The sequence below is a fragment of the Miniopterus schreibersii genome, assembly GCF_964146895.1.
Source record: "Miniopterus schreibersii genome assembly, chromosome: 4".
NCBI classification, from domain to species: domain Eukaryota; kingdom Metazoa; phylum Chordata; class Mammalia; order Chiroptera; family Miniopteridae; genus Miniopterus; species Miniopterus schreibersii.
The window spans coordinates 28125064-28144319 of NC_138105.1; the positions used below are offsets into that span (position 1 = coordinate 28125064).

General features: G+C 35.3%; 1 protein-coding gene across 9 annotated transcripts in view; it reads left to right on the forward strand.

The window, feature by feature from the left end:
• NSD1 (nuclear receptor binding SET domain protein 1) overlaps positions 1-19256 on the forward strand; it is a 151001-nt gene that overhangs the window by 80897 nt on the left and 50848 nt on the right. For all 9 annotated transcript variants that reach the window (XM_081135002.1, XM_081135007.1, XM_081135006.1 and 6 more), the window contains 4 exons: positions 6924-7048; positions 10209-10479; positions 11683-11792; positions 16242-16317. In XM_081135002.1, coding sequence (XP_080991128.1) covers positions 6924-7048; positions 10209-10479; positions 11683-11792; positions 16242-16317 — 582 coding nt within the window. The remainder of the gene's footprint in view (positions 1-6923; positions 7049-10208; positions 10480-11682; positions 11793-16241; positions 16318-19256) is intronic.

Sequence of the window (19256 nt, forward strand, 5' to 3'; positions counted from 1 at the left end):
TGGGCCATTTGTATATCTTTGATAATACAGATATTCGCCCCCCCTTTTTTTTAAAAATCAGCACCTAAGGATATTTTTTTCCATTGCTTTTCAGAGAGAGTGGAAGGGAGAGAAAGAGAAAGAGAGAAACATCGATGTGAGAGAGATACATCAACTGGTTGCCTCCTGCACGCACCCTGACCAGGGCCGGGGACAAGCCTGCAACTGTAGTACATGCCCTTGGCCAGAATCGAACCCGGGACCCTTCAGTCCTCGGGCCAATTCTCTAACCACTGAGCAAAAACGGCTAGGGCCTTGTTTGTTGTTGAGTTTTAGGAGTTGTTTATTCTGCATAATCACCTCTTACCAATATAAGGTTTGCAAATATTTTCTTACATTCTACAGGTTTTTTCACTCTGTTAAATTGTTGCCTTTGCTGTGCAGAAATTTTTAAGTTCGATGTAGTACAATTTGTCTATTTTTGCTTTTGTTATCTGTGCTTTTGGTGTCATATCAAAGAAACCATTGCTTATTCCAATGTCATGAATCTTTTTCTCTATCTCCATTGTGTAGTCTTAGCACCCCGTCAGTGATAATTTGATCATACATGTAAGGGTTTATTTCTGGTCTCTATTCTGTTCCATTGATCTATATGTCTCTCTTGATGGCAAACTCATAATATTTAAAAAAAACTTTTTAAAAATTTATCTTTATTGTTGAAAGTATTACAAATGTCCCCTTTCCCGAACTCCATTGATCTCCTCTACCCTGCCCCCCTCACCCCAGGCCTTCACCGAACTCTTGTCTGTGCCCATGGGTTATGCATATATGCATATAAGTTCTTAGGTAAATCTCTCCCCACCCACCCCCACCTTCCCTCTGAGATTTGTCAGTCTGTTCCATGCTTCTGTGTCTTTGGATCTGTTTTGTTCATCGGTTTATTTTGTTCATTAGATTTTCACATATGAGTAAGATCATGTGATACTTGTCTTTCTCTGACTGGCTTATTTCACTTAGCATAATACTTTCCAGGTCCCACCATCTTGTCTCAAAGGGTAAGGGATCCTTTGTTTTTACAGCTGCATTTTACAGCTCCATTGTGTAAATGTTTGAGAAGATGCTTGATATGATTTCAGTCTTGAACTTGTAGAGACTTGTTTTGTGTCCTAACATGTAGTCTATCTTTGGGAATGTCCCATGTGCACTTGAGGAGGATGCATATTCTGCAGCTTTAGGGTGAAATGTTCTGAAAATGTCAATTAAATATCCATTAGATCTAGTGTGTCATTTAGAATCACTTTCCTTATTGATTTTTTTGTCTGGAAGATCTATCCAGTAAAGTCATTGGGGTGTTAAAATCCCCTACAGTGACAGTATTGCTGTCGTTCTCTCCTTTAAAGTTCTCCAGAAGTTTTCCTTTTTCCTATTTTTATTACTGTCACTTTGTAATATGTTTTGAAAACAGAATGTGTGAGGCCTTCATTGTTTTTCATTGTCAAGATTATTTTGGTTATTTTGTGTCCTTTGAGCTTCCATGTTAATTTTAGGGTGGGTTTTTTTTCTATTTCTGCAAAAAATACCATTAGGATTTTGATAAGGATAGCAGTGAATCTGAAGATTGCTTTTGGGCAGGATAGGCATTTTGACACCACAGAGTCTTCCAGTGCATGAACGCAGGATGCCTTTCCATTTATTTGTGTCTTTAATTTCTTTCAGCAATGTTTTGTAGTTTTCAGTGCCCAACTCTCACATCCTTGGTAAGGTTTATTCCTAAGTATTTTATTTTTTATGCTATTGTAAATGGTGTTATTTACTGACTTTTCTTTTTGTATGTTCATTATTAGTGTATAGAAACACAACTGATTTTTGAGTGGTGATTTTTGTATCCTGCTGCTGTACTGAATCCGTTTATTCTTATAGGATTGGTTTGTGTGTGTGTAATCTTTAGGGTTTTCTACGTATAACATCATGTCCTCTATGAACAGATACTTTTATTTTTTCCTTTCCAATTTGGATATCTTTTATTTCTAATTCTTGCCTGATTACTGTGGCCTGGACTTCTACTACTGTAAAATAGAAGTAGAAATAGTGGTCATCCTAACCTTGTTCCTGAGCTTAGAGAATAAGCTTTCAGTTTTTACCATAGAATATCATGTTAGCTGAGGAATTTTCATATATGACCTTTATTATGTTTAGATAATTTACTTCTCTTTAGTTTGTTTGAGTGTTTTTATCAGGCAAAAGTGTTGAATTTTGTAAAGCCTTTTCTGCATCAGTTTAGATGATCATGTGATTTTCTTCATCCTGTTAATGTGTTTGTTGTATTATGTTTATTGATTTTTGTATATTGAATTGTCCTTCCACCTAAGGGATGAATCCTACTTGGTCATGGTGTATAATCCTTTTATTTATTTATTTATTTTAAAAGATTTTATTTTTTAGAGAGAGGAAAGGAGAGGGAGAGAGAAGGAAACATCGATGTTAGAGCGAAACATCAATCATTTGTCTCCTGCATGCTCCCTGCCGGGGATGCAGATTGAAATCTAGGCATGTGATCTGACCTGGAATCAACCAGCAACCTCTTGGTGCACTGGACGATACCTAACCAACCGAGTTACATAAGCCAGGGCTATAATCCTTTTAATGTGCTGCTTTTGCATTCAGTTTGCTAGTATTTGTTGAGGATTTTTTGCATCAGTGTTTATAAGGGATAAGACTTTTTTTTCAGTCTGGCTTTTTTATCAGAGTAATGTTTGTTTCATAAAATGAGTTTGCAAATGTTTTCTCCTCTTAAATTTTTGGTAAAGTTTGGCGTTAATGCTTTTTTAAATGCATAGATTTCTCCAGTAAAGCCATTTGGTCCTGGGCTTTTCTTTCTTGGTGACTGGCTTTTGATGACTGGTTTAATCATCTTTTTAGTTCAGATTTTTCTATTCATGGTTGAGTCTTGGTAAATTGTTTTTAGAAATGTACCCATTTCTTCTAGGTAATACAGTTTGCTGGCATAGAATTGTCTGTAGTTCCTCTTTAATTTGTGGTTTTAGTTATTTGTGTCTTTTCTCTCTCTCTTTTTTTTTTTTTTTAGTTAATCTAGCTAAGGGGTTGTCAGTTTTGTTTATCTTTACAGAAAAAGATACCTTAGTTTTGTTGATACTATTTTTATTCTCTTTTGTTTATTTCTGCTCTAATATTTATTACCTATTTCCTTCTACTAACACTGGGTTTAGTTTGTTCTTTTTCTCATTCTTAGAGGTGTAAAGTTAGGTTTTTTTATTTGGGATGTTTCTTTTTTCTTAATCTAGGCACTTTCTGCTATGAACTTTCCCGTTGGTACTTCCTTTGCTGCACCCAATAAGTTTTGGCATATTGTGTTTTTATTTTAGTTTGTCTCAGGATATTTTCTAATTTTTAATGGAATTTCTTCTCTGACCCATTGGTTGTTTTAAGAGTCCGTTATTTTCTATGTATCTAAATTTTCCAGTTTTCCAACTGCCATTGATTTCTAGTTTCATTCCATTGTGATTGGGAAAGATACTTTGTATGATTTCAGTCTTCTCATTGTTTTATGGACTATCATGTGATCTGTCTTGGAGAATGTTTTATGTGTACTTGAGAACAATGTGTTTCTGTATATGTCTGTTAAGTTCAGGTGGTCTCTAATAATGCTCAAGTTCTGTTTTCATATTAATCTTCTGTGGTAGTTCTATTTATTATTGAAAGCTTGGTAGTATACTATAGTATTGTTTTACTGTCTGTTTCTTATCAGTTCTGTCAGTGTTTGCTTGATAGATTTTGGTGCTCTGATGTTATGTGCATATATATTTATAATTATTATCTTCTAAAATATGCCTGAAATTGTTTATCTTCCTAGTAAATTGACCTTTTTATTGTTTGTTCTTGTGCTAGTTTTAACTCAGTTTTATTTTTTCTAAATAGGGCCACCTCTGCTCTCATTTGTGTGTATCTGTTTTTAACCTTTCAATTTCAGCCTATATGTGTCTATATCTAAGGTAATATATCTTGTAGAGAGGATATAGTTGCATCTTATTTTTTAAATCCAGTGTGTGTTTTTTTGTTTTTGTTTTTTAAATATATCTTTATTGAGTTCAGAGAGAGGAAAGGAGAGGGAGAGAGAGAGATAGAAACATTAATGATGAGAGAGTCATTGATCGAGCCCACAACCCGGGCATGTGCCCTGACAGGGAATCGAACCCCGATCGCCTGGATCCTAGGTCGACTCTCAACCGCTGAGCCACACCTGGCCGGGCCCAGTGTGTGTTTTTTAATTTAAAAAGTTTTTAAATTTTTGAGTTATAGTTGACATTTAATATTATATTAGTTTCAAGTTTATAGCATAGTGGTTAGACATTTCTATAACTTACGAGGTGATCCTCGTGATAAGTCTAGTACCCCCCTGGCACCATACATAGTTCTTAGAATATTATTAAGTAGATTCCCCAAGCTGTGCTTTACATCCTGGTGACTGTTTTGTAACTGCCAATCTATACTTCTTAATCCGTTCACCTTTTCTACCTAGTTCCCCCAACTTCCCTTTCCATCATTTTTTTTTCTCTGTGTCTGTGAGTCAAAATTTCCCACCAGAGTGGTACATTGTTAAAATTGATGAACCTACACTGACACATCATAATCACCCAAAGTCCACAGTCTACCTTGGGGTTCATTCTTGGTGTCGTACATTCAGATAAATGTATAGTGACATCTATCCACCAGTGTGGTATCATACAGATATTTTCACTACCCTGAAAATCCTCTATGCTCTGCCTATTTAACAACCCCCCTCACCCTCCCTTTGGCAACTGCTTTTTAGTCTCCATAGTTTTGCCAATCATGTAATATGTAGCCTTTTCAGCTTGGCTTTTTCCCCCACTTGGTAAAATGCTTTTAAAAGTTTCTTTTGTGTCTTTTCATGGCTCAATAGCTCATTTCCTTTTAGTGCTGAATAATATTCCATTGTCTGGATATACCAGTTTGTTTATCTATTCACTCACATCTTGGTTGTTGCCAAGTTTTCACAATTAGGAATAAAGCTGCTGTAAAAATCCATGTATGTTTCAACTCCTTTTATGTTATCTTCAGCCTGGCTGGTGTTGCTCAGTGGATTGAGCGTCATCCCATGCACCAAGAGGTCACCAGTGCGATTTCCAGTCAGAGCACATGCCTGGGTTGCAGGCTCCATCCCCAGTGGGGGGTATGCAGGAGGCATCTGATCGATATTTCTCTCTCATCAAGTTTCCTATCTCTCCCCCTCCCTTCTTTTCTCTCTAAAATCAACAAAACATTTAAAAAAATACCTTATCTAGACCTAGACAGTTTTGCTCAATGGTTAGAGCGTCAGCCTGAGGACTGAAGAGTCCCAGGTTCGATTCTGGTCAAGGGCATACATCTCAGTTGCAGGCACTATCCCCTGCCCCGTAGGGGCGCATTTGGGAGGCAATCAGTTGAAATGTGTGTTTGTCTCTCTCTCTCCCTTCCACTCTCTCTGAAAAGCTACAGAAAAAATATATTCAGGTGAAGATATTTTAAAAAACCACCATTATCTAAGCCCTGGCCCATGTGTCCCAGTGGTTATAGCATTGGACTGTGCACCAAAGGTCACTGGTTCAATTCCTGGTCAAGGGCACATACCTGGGTTGTGGGTTCACTCCCTGCCCCAGGTCGGGGTGCATGACGGAGGCAACCAGTTGATGCATATCTCTCACCTTGATTTTTCTCTCTCCCCTTTCCACTCTCTATAAAAATCAATGGAAAAAATATCCTCGGGTGAGGATAACAAAAATAAATAAAAAGTAAAAAATACATTATCTTTTAATAAACTAAATGGGATATTACTACTGTGAAATTACAGCAGTTTGAATTAATGTTAAGAAATTATTTTCCACATTTTTTATTACACTGAAGTTTTATAGCTTGTTTCCTTGTATACTGTCTAAGGAATAAGAGCCTTTGCCAGGCTTGCCTGTGACTTTCTCTTTTTGGCCTCAACTTTTTTGTTCGTTTTATTGAAAGAACATCAGCATTCAACTGAGGCAGGAACAGCTTCCTCTGAGATCATCATATCATGAAATCCCTCTTACCTTTTGAGTAGATTGTATCCTGCATTCTGTAAGCATTACCTTCTGCTCCCAAAGAGCTTACAGTATAGTCAAATAACTGAAACATGTTAATTGTATTAAATAAAGTTTTGTAGGGAAATTATAATAGTTGTTTCACCATTAATTCAAAGAAAAGTGGTATGATATTCTGACTACAAAACATGACAAGAAGTGTTTTGTTTTTTTTTAAAGCAAGTACCCATCTATATTTTCTGACTTTGACATACATGGTGTACATTTTTTATGCCATTGAGGTAATGGTATCCATTTAATTATATATTTTTGATTATTCTCTTTAGAAGTATTTGTTTTCTAATGTGAAACTGACTGCAAGCAAGATAATGAAGTATGTGTAGAATGCTTTTGAAATTCATGTGATAGTACTGATTAATAAATACTCTGTCTGAATATCCATACAATATTTTCATAATCCAGAGAGATGTTATTTAAAATAATTCATGAGGAATTTTATCTGACTTAGAATCTCTGTTTGAAAGTTAGTTGTATCTGTCATTATAGGACACTAGTTTCAAGTTAATCTCTTTGGTAAGATCGGATAGGCTGTGTGTGTGTGTGTGTGTGTGTGTGTGTGTGTGTGTGTGTGTGCGTGCGTGCGTGCGTGTGTCTACAGAGCAACTAAAGTCTTTCCACTCCCAATTTTTGCATGTGATAAACCATAGCAAATCATTTTTAGTCTCTTGGAGCTTAAGCCAGAGTGTTTTTGAGAGTTTCCTATCTCTGTACCTTTGGGAGTACAGAGATGGCTATATGAAAAAAATGGGGTTTCCTCTAACTTTTTAGTTAATACTGAATTTGTTTCTCCTCTTTTAGCTGTGCGGTCAGAGAAAAAACGACTTAGGAAGCCAAGCAAGTGGCTTCTGGAATATACAGAAGAGTATGATCAGATATTCGCTCCTAAGAAAAAACAAAAAAAGGTACAGGAACAGGTACACAAGGTATGTTCCAACGATCTTTTAGTAGTCCTTTTAGGATGCTGCAATTTTGCCTTTCATTGTCATATTTTGTCTTTATGAGACAATTTCCTTAACTCTGGGATCTTTTAAGTTTTTTTACCTCCAGCTTCTGGCACAATACTTACCATATACTAGTTATACAGGAAATGTATAAATGAGTCTCTGTCTGTGTGTGTATTTCTCCCTTTACTTTCAAAGTGTTTTTAGTGATTTATGAATAAATGTTTAGTAAAAAACAGGTTATTAAAAATAGGTAGTATGATCCTAATTTTTTAAACAAATGTTATGATACCTTGATTTATTCTTAAATTGTTTCTTTTTTTCTTTTTTTAAAAATATATCTTTATTTATTTCAGAGAGAGGAAGGGAGAGGAAGAGATAGAGAGAGATAGAAACATCAATGATGAGAGAGTCATTGATCGGCTGCAGCCCGCAACCCGGGCACATGCCCTGACCGGGAATCTAACCCTGATCGCCTGGATCCTAGGTCGATGCTCAACCGCTGAGCCACGCCCAGCTGGGCTAAATTCAGTTTCTTTAAAGTAAAGTATTTTAAAGTAAATTAGAGACATTTTGACCTTCTGTCCCTAAACAATATGCACCTCTAAAAAATAGAACATTTTTTTCATAACTGACTTAATTTAGCATTATCACATCTAATAAGATCAGTTTAATAACAAGTCCATATTCAGATTTCTACAATTGTCCCCTAATCTTTACATTTGGCTTATCCAAATCAGGATCCAGTCTAAGAATACATATATCTAGTTGTTATATTTCTCAACTCTCTTTAAATCCAGAAAAGTCCCTTTTTTCTTGACCCTCTCTATCTAAGCCATACAAGTACCGTATTTGGATTATCCACCTTCTAACCCAATTGTGTGTGATTGCTTTGTTTCTCTATCCCCTGTGTTCCCTGTTAAGTGGAAGGTATCAAATCTAACAATTTGATAGATTAAAGTTAAACATTTTTAGCTAGATTATATCATAGTTGATACTGTTACATATTGCATGACATTAAAAGGCATTTAACATCGAGTTAATTATTCATACTGATGAATAACTGATTCCTCCCTTTTAAGTTAGATTTTACCTCTTGCTGAAGGAGCAGTACGGATCAGCCATTCCCTGATAACTTTTTAAATATCAAACCGATACTCCTATATCGGTTTCATTAGGAGTTTTAAAAAATGATTCATATCTTATTATTTCTTCTATTTTTATTAGCTGGCACTCTCTCTCAATATCTCCTTTTAACTGAATCCTTTTATTCTGAAATACATGAAAGGCAGATTAAATGCTTCTTTTCCGTTTATTTACCAACTTAACATTAGGAATTTATTATTAGCTGCTTTAATTGGTGACATATTAGGTAATCTTTTTTCTTTTTGGGGGATTATTGCTATGGCCTTAATGAATTTTTACAGCTATAGTGTATCTCAATCAACTGCATTTTTCACCCTTTAAAAATTTAAAGTAAAACATATACAGCAGTTGCCCCATTTCTACTGTTTTAGTTACCATGATCAGAAAATACTAAATGGAAAATTTCAGAAATGAACAATTCATAAGTTTTAAATTCTACACCATTCTGAGTGGCATCATGAAATCTCGAGCGGCCCTGTTCTGCCCCTCCTGGGATAGGAGTCATCCCTTTATTTAGCCCTTAGTCACTTAGTAGCCCTTTTGGTTATCACAGTAACTATCGTATCTCAGTGCTTATGTTCAAGTCACTCTTATTTAATAATTATTCCAAAGTGCAAGAATAGTGAGGCTGACAATTCAGATATGCCAAAGAGAAGCTATAAAGTGCTTCCTTTAAGTGAAAGTTCTTGATTTAATAAGGAAAGAAAAAATAATTGTAGGCTGAGATCCCTAAGATGTACAGTAAGAACGAGTCTTCTATCCTTGAAATTGTGAAGAAGGAAAAGGAAATTTTTGCTAGTTTTGCTGTTGCACCTCATGCAAAAGCTATAGCCCCAGTGAGTGATAAGTACTTATTTAAGATGGAAAAGGCACTAAATTTATGGGTGGAAGACATGAACAGAAACGTGTTCCACTTGATGGCAATGTGTTGTGCCGGAAAGCATTGAGCCTATATGAAGACTTCAGTAAGGGATCCCCTGAAATGATGACACCAGGCGATTTACTGCAAGTGAGGGATGGTTACACAAATTCAGGAATAGATTTGGCATTTTTATCATCTCATATTATCACAAGAAGAGTACAATATAATAATATACTTTGAGAGAGAAAGACCACATTCCCGTAACTTTTATTACAGTGCATTGTTATAATTGTTCTGTTTTGTTATTAATTATTGTTAATCTCTTACTGTGCCTAATTTATAAAATAAACTTTATCATAGATATGTAGGAAAAAACATAGAATATATAGGGTATAGTACTACCCAGGGTTTCAAACATCCACTGGGGGTCTTAGAACATATCCCCGGTGGATATACTTCTGTATAACATAAAATTTACAATTGTAACCATTTTGAGGTGTACAGTTCTATGGCATTAAGTACATTCACATTGTTTTGCAATCATCACCACCATTCATCATCTCCAGAACTTTTTCATCTTCCCAAACTGAAACTCTGTGCTTACTATTTAAAAACTTCCTATTAATCCCTCTCCCAACCCCTGGCAACCACCATTCTGTTTGCTGTCTCTATGAATTTTACTATTTAGGTACTTAAAGAAGTGGAGCTTTACAATATTTATTTGATTGTGACTAGCTGATTTTACTTAGAGTAATGCCTTCAAGGTTCATTCACATTGTCACATGTGTCAGAATTTTATTTCTTTTTAAGTGCATTATTCTTTTTTAAAAAATGTTTTTATTATTTATCTATTTATTTTTAAAATATGTTTTTATTCATTTCAGAGAGTGGAAGGGAAAGGGAGAGATAGAAACATCAATGATGAGTCAGTCATCAAAAGGCTGCCTCCTGCACGCCCTCTACTGGGGATCAAGCCTACAATCTGGGCATGTTCCCTGACTGGGAATCGAACTGTGATCTCCTGGTTCATGGGTAGTCGCTCAACCACTGAGCCACACTGGTCAGGCAGTCCATTATTTTTTTTGACAGTCAAATTACTGGCCTATGGATTCTATTTTTATTTTTTGCTCTTAGGTAAGTTCCCGCTGTGAAGAGGAAAACCTTTTAGTACGAAGTCGATCTAATGCTCAGAACAAGCAGGTGGATGAGAATTCTTTGATTTCAACCAAAGAAGAGCCTCCAGTTCTTGAAAGGGAGGCTCCATTTTTGGAAGGGCCCTTGGCTCAGTCAGAACTTGGAGGTGGACATGCTGAGTTGCCACAGTTGACATTGTCTGTGCCTGTGGCTCTGGAAGTCTCTCCACGGCCTGCCCTTAAGTCTGAGGAATTGCTAGTTAAAACACCAGGTAAGATGTGGCTGGAGTCTCAGTATAAAAGTGGATATGACTAGAGAAAGCAGGAGATTTTAGTATGTTTTGATGAAAAGCCAGTGGTGTATCTCCGTACAACAAAACTACCAACTTTGTCCTGAAAAGTCCCTGAAGTACTGGCTGAATGGATATAATGACCATAAATTGATGGTGCACTGTTAAGAAGACATTTTTAAAAACTACTCTTCTTACTTTGTTGTTGCTGTTCATGATTGTTGATCAGCTACCATGTGAGTCAGCACCCAGGATAACAGGGTTTTTGAGGAGAGGCACTGGACACTGTGGAGTAATCACATGAAACTTAGGCTTCAGATAATGGCTCACCAATCCTTGTGTTACTTGGGAAGTTGTTTAACCTCTGAACTTGTTTCCTCATGTATAAAATGGAGATTATAATAATGTAATAATGTATAATGTAACTTACCTGACACATAGTAAGCAGCTAAGTAAGTGTAAATATTCTCTTGAAGTGAATTACTAATTTATTTTCACTTTGTTATTCTTTATATATGTGTCACCTGATGAGAGTTGGATCTAATTAAACATACTGTGTCTAATTCATCTTCTGACTGTTGAATATTGTGGTCAGCCAAGGAAAATTTTTGTTGTAACTTTTTACATTCCCAGTAATACCTTGTAATGATACATATTTTTAAAAAGTATACCAATTATGTTTAATCAAGTTAGGCAGAATAAAAAAAGACTTTAAATAGAATAATAGTTACCTGTTATGTGCCAAACTCTGTTATTAATCTTTTAACAGCAATCCTACAATGTAAATAAATGCCTTTTATTTATTTTGGAGCAGAACAAAAATTCTAATCTTGGTTCATTTATGCCCAGAATTCAGGCTTTACTTCACCTAACATCTTCTCCTTTTGTCCTTACCACCATTGAATTGCTCTAAAAGCAGTTCTGCCCTTTTTAATGTCTTCCTGTGTTCTTTTGTCATTTACACACACACCCTCACATTAGTTTGTCTATATTGAAAACTATGTTCTTGTTTTATGCTAACATTTTAGAACAAATAAATTCCTACCTTGTCCCTCCCCACAAGATAATGAGAAAAACATTTAAAAATATGGTGACTGATTTTTGTGTGGTATATACATTTTTTTAAAAATTAGATTGTGTAGCCCAGTTTCTACATAATCTAATGAAAAGATACATGTGTTTCAGGTAATTATGAAAGTAAGCGTCAGAGAAAACCAACTAAGAAACTTCTGGAATCAAATGATTTAGACCCTGGATTTATGCCCAAGAAAGGGGATCTTGGCCTTTCTAAAAAGGTATGTTAATTTAGTCAATCTAAATGATGCTCATATACATGGAAATTACAGAATGTCAGCATACACTTGGTCGGTTTGAGAGATCCTATATTAAGAGGCTGTTTTGCATTTTTTACATGTGTGTCATTTGGTTTTAGGTTTTCTTTACAAATGAAAATGAAAAAAGCTTTTAAGATTGAGTAAAGCTTGTGTTAGTTGTAATTTCTTTCATGGACTCAAAAGCTCTTACTAGATTTCTGTTTCACTTCTGTTCCTACAAGGCACTGACCTACTCACATCCCATTATCCTGTCTGTATAACACTTCAGAAAAGACACAGCTCATCTGTAATCCAGGCAGAAACATTTGAACTTAAGTTTTTGAGTTTGCAAACTTGGTTTTCATTAGCCAAGAAGGCATCGTTGAATAGTAGGTGGAAATAGAAAATTATTTTCTCATTTTATAATGGATAACAGCCTGATACTGATTCCTTAGGAAACACCTTGTGCCCCTCAAGTGTGAGGAGTAACTCATGGTAAGTGTTGGAATTTCAGTTATAGGATGCATAGATTCCCTATTAATTTTTTTTTTAAAGAAAACTTACAGATTGTAACAGAATAATTTGAGTTTTTGTACTTCTTTCTCTTTTAAAAAAAATCTTCATCTGAAGATATTTTTTCCATTGCTTTTCGGAGAGAGGAAGAAAAGGGGGGAGAGAGAGAGACAGAGAGAGAGGGAGGGAGGAAGGGAGGAAGAGAGAGAGAGAAAAACATTGATGTGAGAGTGACACACGGACTGGTTGCCTTCCTCATGCACCCTGACCAGGGGTGGGTATCGAACCTGAAACCCAGGTATGTGCCCTTGACTGGGAATTAAACCCAAGTCCCTTTGGTGCTTGGGTCAATGCTCTAACCACTGAGAAACACCCACTAGGGTGGACTTCTTTCTTTAGCTATAACAAATTCTTATTTTTAAATTCTACATTAAGGCCTCTTAAGCTTTTGCTTTTGTTAGGTATTCACCCATCTAGATTAGCGTGTTAATGTAAATTTTAATTTATTTGTGTTTTTATTCCTTATTTTAGTAATTACATTCCATCCTTTAATTCTTTTATTCTTCTCAAATCAGTGTTATGACATGGACTTTTCAATTACTCTTATGCTCATCTCCTGCCCTCGAAACTTTCTCTGCAGTTTGTATAACCTTCCGTGACATCATGTCTACAACTCACCGTATTCTCTTTGTACCTTGCACTCTAGTAAGGGTATGATAATCTCCTGCAGTGCTTTGTCTCCTGGTTTTGTCTTAGTCAAATCTTAGCTATTTTGCAAGATCCTGGAAGAGGTAGATGGCAAGGGCCAGGGAAATTGGAATTCAGTTTAATATTTTGAGAATGGAGTGATATTTGCAATCAGATGATAAATTTAGTAGTGTTATTCAAGACTGTTTGTTACTGCTAGAGGTGGGGGGATGACAAATTTCAAAGGAGGAAAGAATTGAGGCCAGTTAAGTGAATTATTTTTCCCTCCCCCCAGTTTTTTTAAGATATATTTGATATATAAAAGTGAATGATTCAAAGGAATAAGATGAATCCTCAATGCTTTTGAGACTTGATTACTTAAAAAATAGTGTTAATTTGTATAATCTTGCTCTGTCAGATGGAGGTTTTTAGTCTAAAATGTGACTTGCCATGTTCGAGGATGATTTTTTCCACCCTCTAAGGGGATAAAAATCATGATTTAGTTTATATACTTAATTTAAATTTATGTAGGCAACTGTATCCCAGAACACTTTCCATTTTTTAATTGTGATATAATTTACATGAATAAAATGTGTAAACCTTAATGTTCTATGTGATAGATAGTTGCATATACCATGTAAGTACCCCCTAACTTAGGTGTGTCCTATATCCGTCACCCCCGAAAGTTCTCTTGTACCCTTTTTAGTCAATTCCCCATTCTTATCTTCTCCAGAGGCAATGCTTTCTTACTTCTTTCACCATAGGTTAGTTTTTCTTGTCCTTGAATGTCATATATATAGTTTATTTTTGTTAATCTGGCTTCTGTTATTCAACATTTGTTATTGAAGTACATTCAATCGTTTATTCCCTTTTGTTGCTGAGTAGCATCCCAAGTACAACTTGCTTACTCTTTCTCCTGTTGATGCACATTGGAATTTTTCATTTTGAGGCTATTAATCCTAATACTGATGTGAACTTTCTACTCTGAATCTTTTTGTGGACAAATATTTTCATTTCTCTTGGTGTAAACACTTTGCAGTGGATAATTGGTTAATAGATGTTTACTTTTTAAAGAACCTACCATACAGTTCTCCAAAGTGGTTGAACAACTTCACACTCCACCGGGAATATATGAGAGTTCGTTTGCTCCACATCTAAAATGTCAGTCATTTTAAATTTAGCCATTTTGGTGGGTATTAAGGGATATCTAACTATGGTTTTAATTTATGTTTCCCTAATGATTAATGATGTTGAGCTTCTTAGTATTTATCATTCCTCTATCTTTGTAAAGTGACTGTTAAAGCATACATACATTTTTGGTTGGGATATTTATCTTTTTTATGGTGGTTATCTAGGAGTGCTTTTTATTTTGGGATATAAGTTCTTTGTTAGATTTATGTACTATAAATAATTTTTCCCAGTCTGGGGCTTGCCTATTTATTTTCTTAGTTGTCTTTCACGAGAAGAAGTTTTTTAATGTAATTTTTTCTTCTTGTGTTTATTTCAAGAAATCTTTGCCTACCCCATGGATAGAAAGGTGTTCTTCCTGTGTTTTCTTTTAGGATTTTTATTCTGGATTTTATGTACGGAGCTTTGTTCCATCTTTGTTTTTTTTGAGGTGGAGTTTTGAAGGTATTTTTACCCCCCACATGGATGTCCTATTATTTGTGCAGCATTTGTTAAAAATCTCATATCTGTAGAATTCTCTGTCTCTCATATTTTTGGTCTCTTTTTAAGCATTAGATATAATTAATAACTCACTGTTGAATTTTAGCTTTTTTGGTAGGAAGATGGGCATTATACTTGGCACTAGAACAGGAGAAAAACCACCATTATTGGTGATGGCTAGCACCAGGCTCTGGAGAGAGTGACCTTTTTTCTGTTTTAGGAGTTAGTCCTTCCATTCTGATCTGATCATGAGGTCATGGTTATTCTGAGGTATATTTTGTCGTCAGGTTCAAGTCATGATTCATTTCCATCTTGGGACTACACCATGAGTCCCCCTGTCTGTAGATGGATCAATCAGTGGGTTAGAGAAAGAGGGTCTGTCTTTTGAGGTAATGGTAACTTAAAGGTGTACTGGCTTAATGTATATTCACACCAGAGTATGTGTAAAGTAAGTTATTGACATCTTAGTCATGTCCTCCAAAGCACTAATAGAGTTCTGTGATCATTTTCATTCTACGAAGAGTAGATGGTTTTTTGTTCATGTAATGTAGTGTGTGGGTTTGTTTGTTTGTTTGTTTTTGTCCTGTTATATCTATTTTAACTTACAAAATAAGTCGATCAGGTTGGAAATGAGAATATTTTCTGCATTGTTCTCTGACTGTAGGTTTGGGAATATTCTAATTGTTTTTGCTCCACAGCTTTTGGGTGAATGTTAAATGAAGAACTATAAACTGGTTATCTGAATAATTAGTAGATCGTGTTTTTCTTTAAATTATCCAGATCGTTCGCCTTCGAGTCTTTTGTTCCATTTAACTGGATACCTAACATTTGCTCCTTCATTTTGTTTGACTTTGTAAGATTCTGATCTACATTGAACATGAGGAAAGTAGTAGTATTAAGCTTTATTAATGTATGTAGTGAGCATTTGGAAATTCACAGCTGTATTTTATCTTATTTTGACCTCAAACTTTGGGAACTTTATAGCAAGAATAGCATCCATTATGTTGACTTTTTGTGGCCACTAAATTTTGTTTTACAGTTATGAAGAATATTATTCTTGTGGGAGAAGACATTTTCTTGTAATGGAATTAATTCATACAAGCATTAGTAGTAGGAGAATAAAATGTGTTGTGAATTACTCTTGATGTCTGTTTTGTTTTAATGTTGCTTTAATTTATATTAATTAGAAAGACATTCCATTATGCAGAGTTTTTTTAATATTCACAGTTTATCAAGTAAATGTATAAAATCTAATTGTAAATACAGTTTTAAGAAGGTAGATTTTAAATACAGGGTGGAATAGAACTGATGAGGTGAGTCTCTCTGTACATAACCCTTCTCTTTCTCCTCACACTTCATAGCTGTATTCTGTATCTGCTTTTGGAGCATTTAAAAAAAATCTGATGCTTTTCCCTATGAAGTTTCTGTTAAATCCCTTACTATTAACATACTTTTAATTATTTAAAAAAACAGCCAGGATTCTGTATCTATGGCAATGGGCCGTTCAGTTTTTGGCATATACTGTAAAGGGTTTTTTTTATATTGAATTTTACTTATTTGTAGTGCTATGAAGCTGGTCACTTGGAGAATAACATTACTGAATCATGTGCTGCATCTCATTCTAAAGAGTTTGGTAGAGGTGAGTATTTATGAGGTTTTAAAAAAATGTAATGCAAAAAAGAGTGTGAAGCACCTTTTCAGTTAACTAGAAAAGCTGTTATGTATATAAGCAAGACCAATGAGGTTGTAAGTTCTAAGACTTGTTTGCCCCAAATGTACATACTAAAACTATACATGACACTAGAAAATTATATCATCATTTTCGTATTTATGCTGAAATTAGTTAAATGGAATTAGAATTATATAAGCGTAAGGAAATGTTAGGAACAATAGAGAAAATTCAGCTTCTTCTTTTCTTTTTAGATAATTCTCCAGACTACATCATTATTTTTTTGGTTTTGATCCTATTTTTGTTTCTGTAGGATAGAAAATAAGGACTCTGAATCGAGAGGGACATTACATATCATCTAAGCCAGTCTTTGACAGTCTTAGTTTCTTTTTACCACGTCTACGACCTTTAATCTGTGAGCATATGCTTGAAAAAGAGAACTTACATTTGAATCTAGTCCATTGTGGTTGCTTCTTAAGGGCTTTTAATCTTTTAGATTAAATTGGAATCTGACTCTTGGAACTTCTACTTGGTGATTTTGGTTCAGCCCACAGGTGGAATGGGCAGCCCTTCATTCAATAATGGATATAATAATCATAGTTGGAACATTTACTCTACCAGGTCCCTTGCATAGGGCCATTACTGCTAGTCCATCTAAAGCATTATAAAGAGTTAGGATATTATCTATATTTTTATAGAAGAAATATGAACATGAAAGAGGTGGCAGTATTAGAGAACTAAATCCAGCCTTGACTCAATTCATTGCCACACTACTATGTTTTTATTCACCCCAGATTTTCTCCATGTCAGTTTTTTGGACCACTTTGATCATTTGTCTGCCAGTGACATTTATTGATTATTACCATTCTTGAGATATTAGCCCAGATATGAGCCCATTGCATCAGACGTGGTCTTCCAACAAAGGGTATCATGGGACGATTACAGTTTGTGTGGTCTTAAATGCACATTCTTCATATGTGATGCATGATTACTAAGTTTTCTAGCAAGTAAACCTAGCAGTATGTTAGCTTATTTTAACCTTGTGCTAATTGTAATTCCTTAGGTTTATCAATTTGCTTGCTTGTTGTTGTGTTTTTTTTTTTATCACCAAGGATATTTTATTCATTGATTTTTAGAGAGAGTGGAAGGGAGGGAAAAGGGGAGAGAACTAAAAGGGGGAGAGAAAGAAGAGGGAGGAGAGAGAGAGAAAAACATTGGGTGAGAGAGAGACATCGATTGGCCGCCTCCTTCATGGGTCCTGATCTGGATCGAACCTGCAACCCAGGTATGCCCCCTTGACTGGGAATCGAACCCACAACCCTTCAGTGTGTGGGCTGATGCTCCGACCACTGAGCCACACAGGCCGGGGCTGCTTGCTTGCTTTAAAAAAACAACTACTTAACAAAATAATATCAGCTCTTTTCTATACTTTTGTACTTAATTTTTTTTTGTAAAACCTACAACTTGCACTTTATTCTTTGTATATTTCATCTAAAATTTTCTGCTTGTGAGGATTTTGAACCTTTATTCTGCCATTATATTAACTCTTCCTTTAGTCACAGGCTATCAGTAACTTTGATAGCAAAGCTTCTTCATCTCCATTAGGCAGTCCAAGAAAGCCCTAAGACAATTTTCCAAAGTCCAGCCTTTATGTTGATACCTAGTTTAATTATCTTGGAAAATTTTATGAAATATCTCTTTAGATTCCTCTTGATGTTTTTATAACAAATATTTGAAATATGTATAATAGAAAATGAGAAACTGGAATTTCATTTTCTAAGTATGCTGGATTAGACCACACATTCACTTTATATTGTTGGATGTTCAAGGTTATAGTGCCACTGTATGGATATATGAATATCCTTTAAGCCACTAAATGTATTGGGGGAGGTATTTTTTCCCCTTTCTCTCAGCCAAGTTTTATATATTTCAACTTTTCATCTTAATCCTTAAATCATACAGTGATATAATTTACTGTCTTTAATCTTGGAAGCCAGGTTTTAGTATTCTTGTCTGACTGTAAATGCATTTTCTCCTCATCTATAGGATATTAAAGTCCTTTGAGGAACTAGGAAGTATTTTATTTCAACCATGTAGGACAATGATTTTCAACCAGTGTGTCACGAGAATTTTTTTTTTAATATATCTTTATTGATTTCAAAGAGAGGAAAGGAGAGGGATAGGGAGAGAGAGATAGAAGCATCAATGATGAGAGAGTCATTGATCAGCTGCCTCCTGCATGCCCCTGACTGGGGATCGAGCCCGCAACCCGGGCATGTGCCCTGACCGGGAATCGAACCCTGATCCCCTGGATCCTAGGTCAACGCTCAACCGCTGAGCCATGCCCGGCTGGGCCACAAGAATTTTTAAAACATGCTATACCTATTTAGTCAGGAACACTGACCTCTTTTCCCTTAGATTGTCAAATCAAAAAATGACAACAGCCAAAAAAAGAAAAAAAAAATGACAATAGCCAACACAACAATAGCTATCCAGTGTAAATGAATCGAAATTATACTTTTTTCCCCCCAGATCGGCAAAATACATATTTTTTGTTGTGCTGCGGAATTTTAGTAATTAGTTTATATGTGCCATGAGATGAAAAAGGTTGAAAATCGCTGATGTAGAATGAAATTCTACATCAGCTTTAATAATCTACTTATACATTTATCATTTAATCTGTATGAGACAGAATTTATATATAAGTAGCTAATTCCCCAGTTACTTATATAGTCATGGGTAAGCCTCTTTTCCTCTCCCCATTTTCCTCATTTTCAAAGTTGGAGAATTAAACCATAAATTTAAGGTTAGTTTTTACTCTAACATACCATAATTTTATGAGTTTCCTTAGTGTTGAGGGTAGGAGTTCTTGGACATAAATATCATTTACTAGCAGGTAACACCTGTTT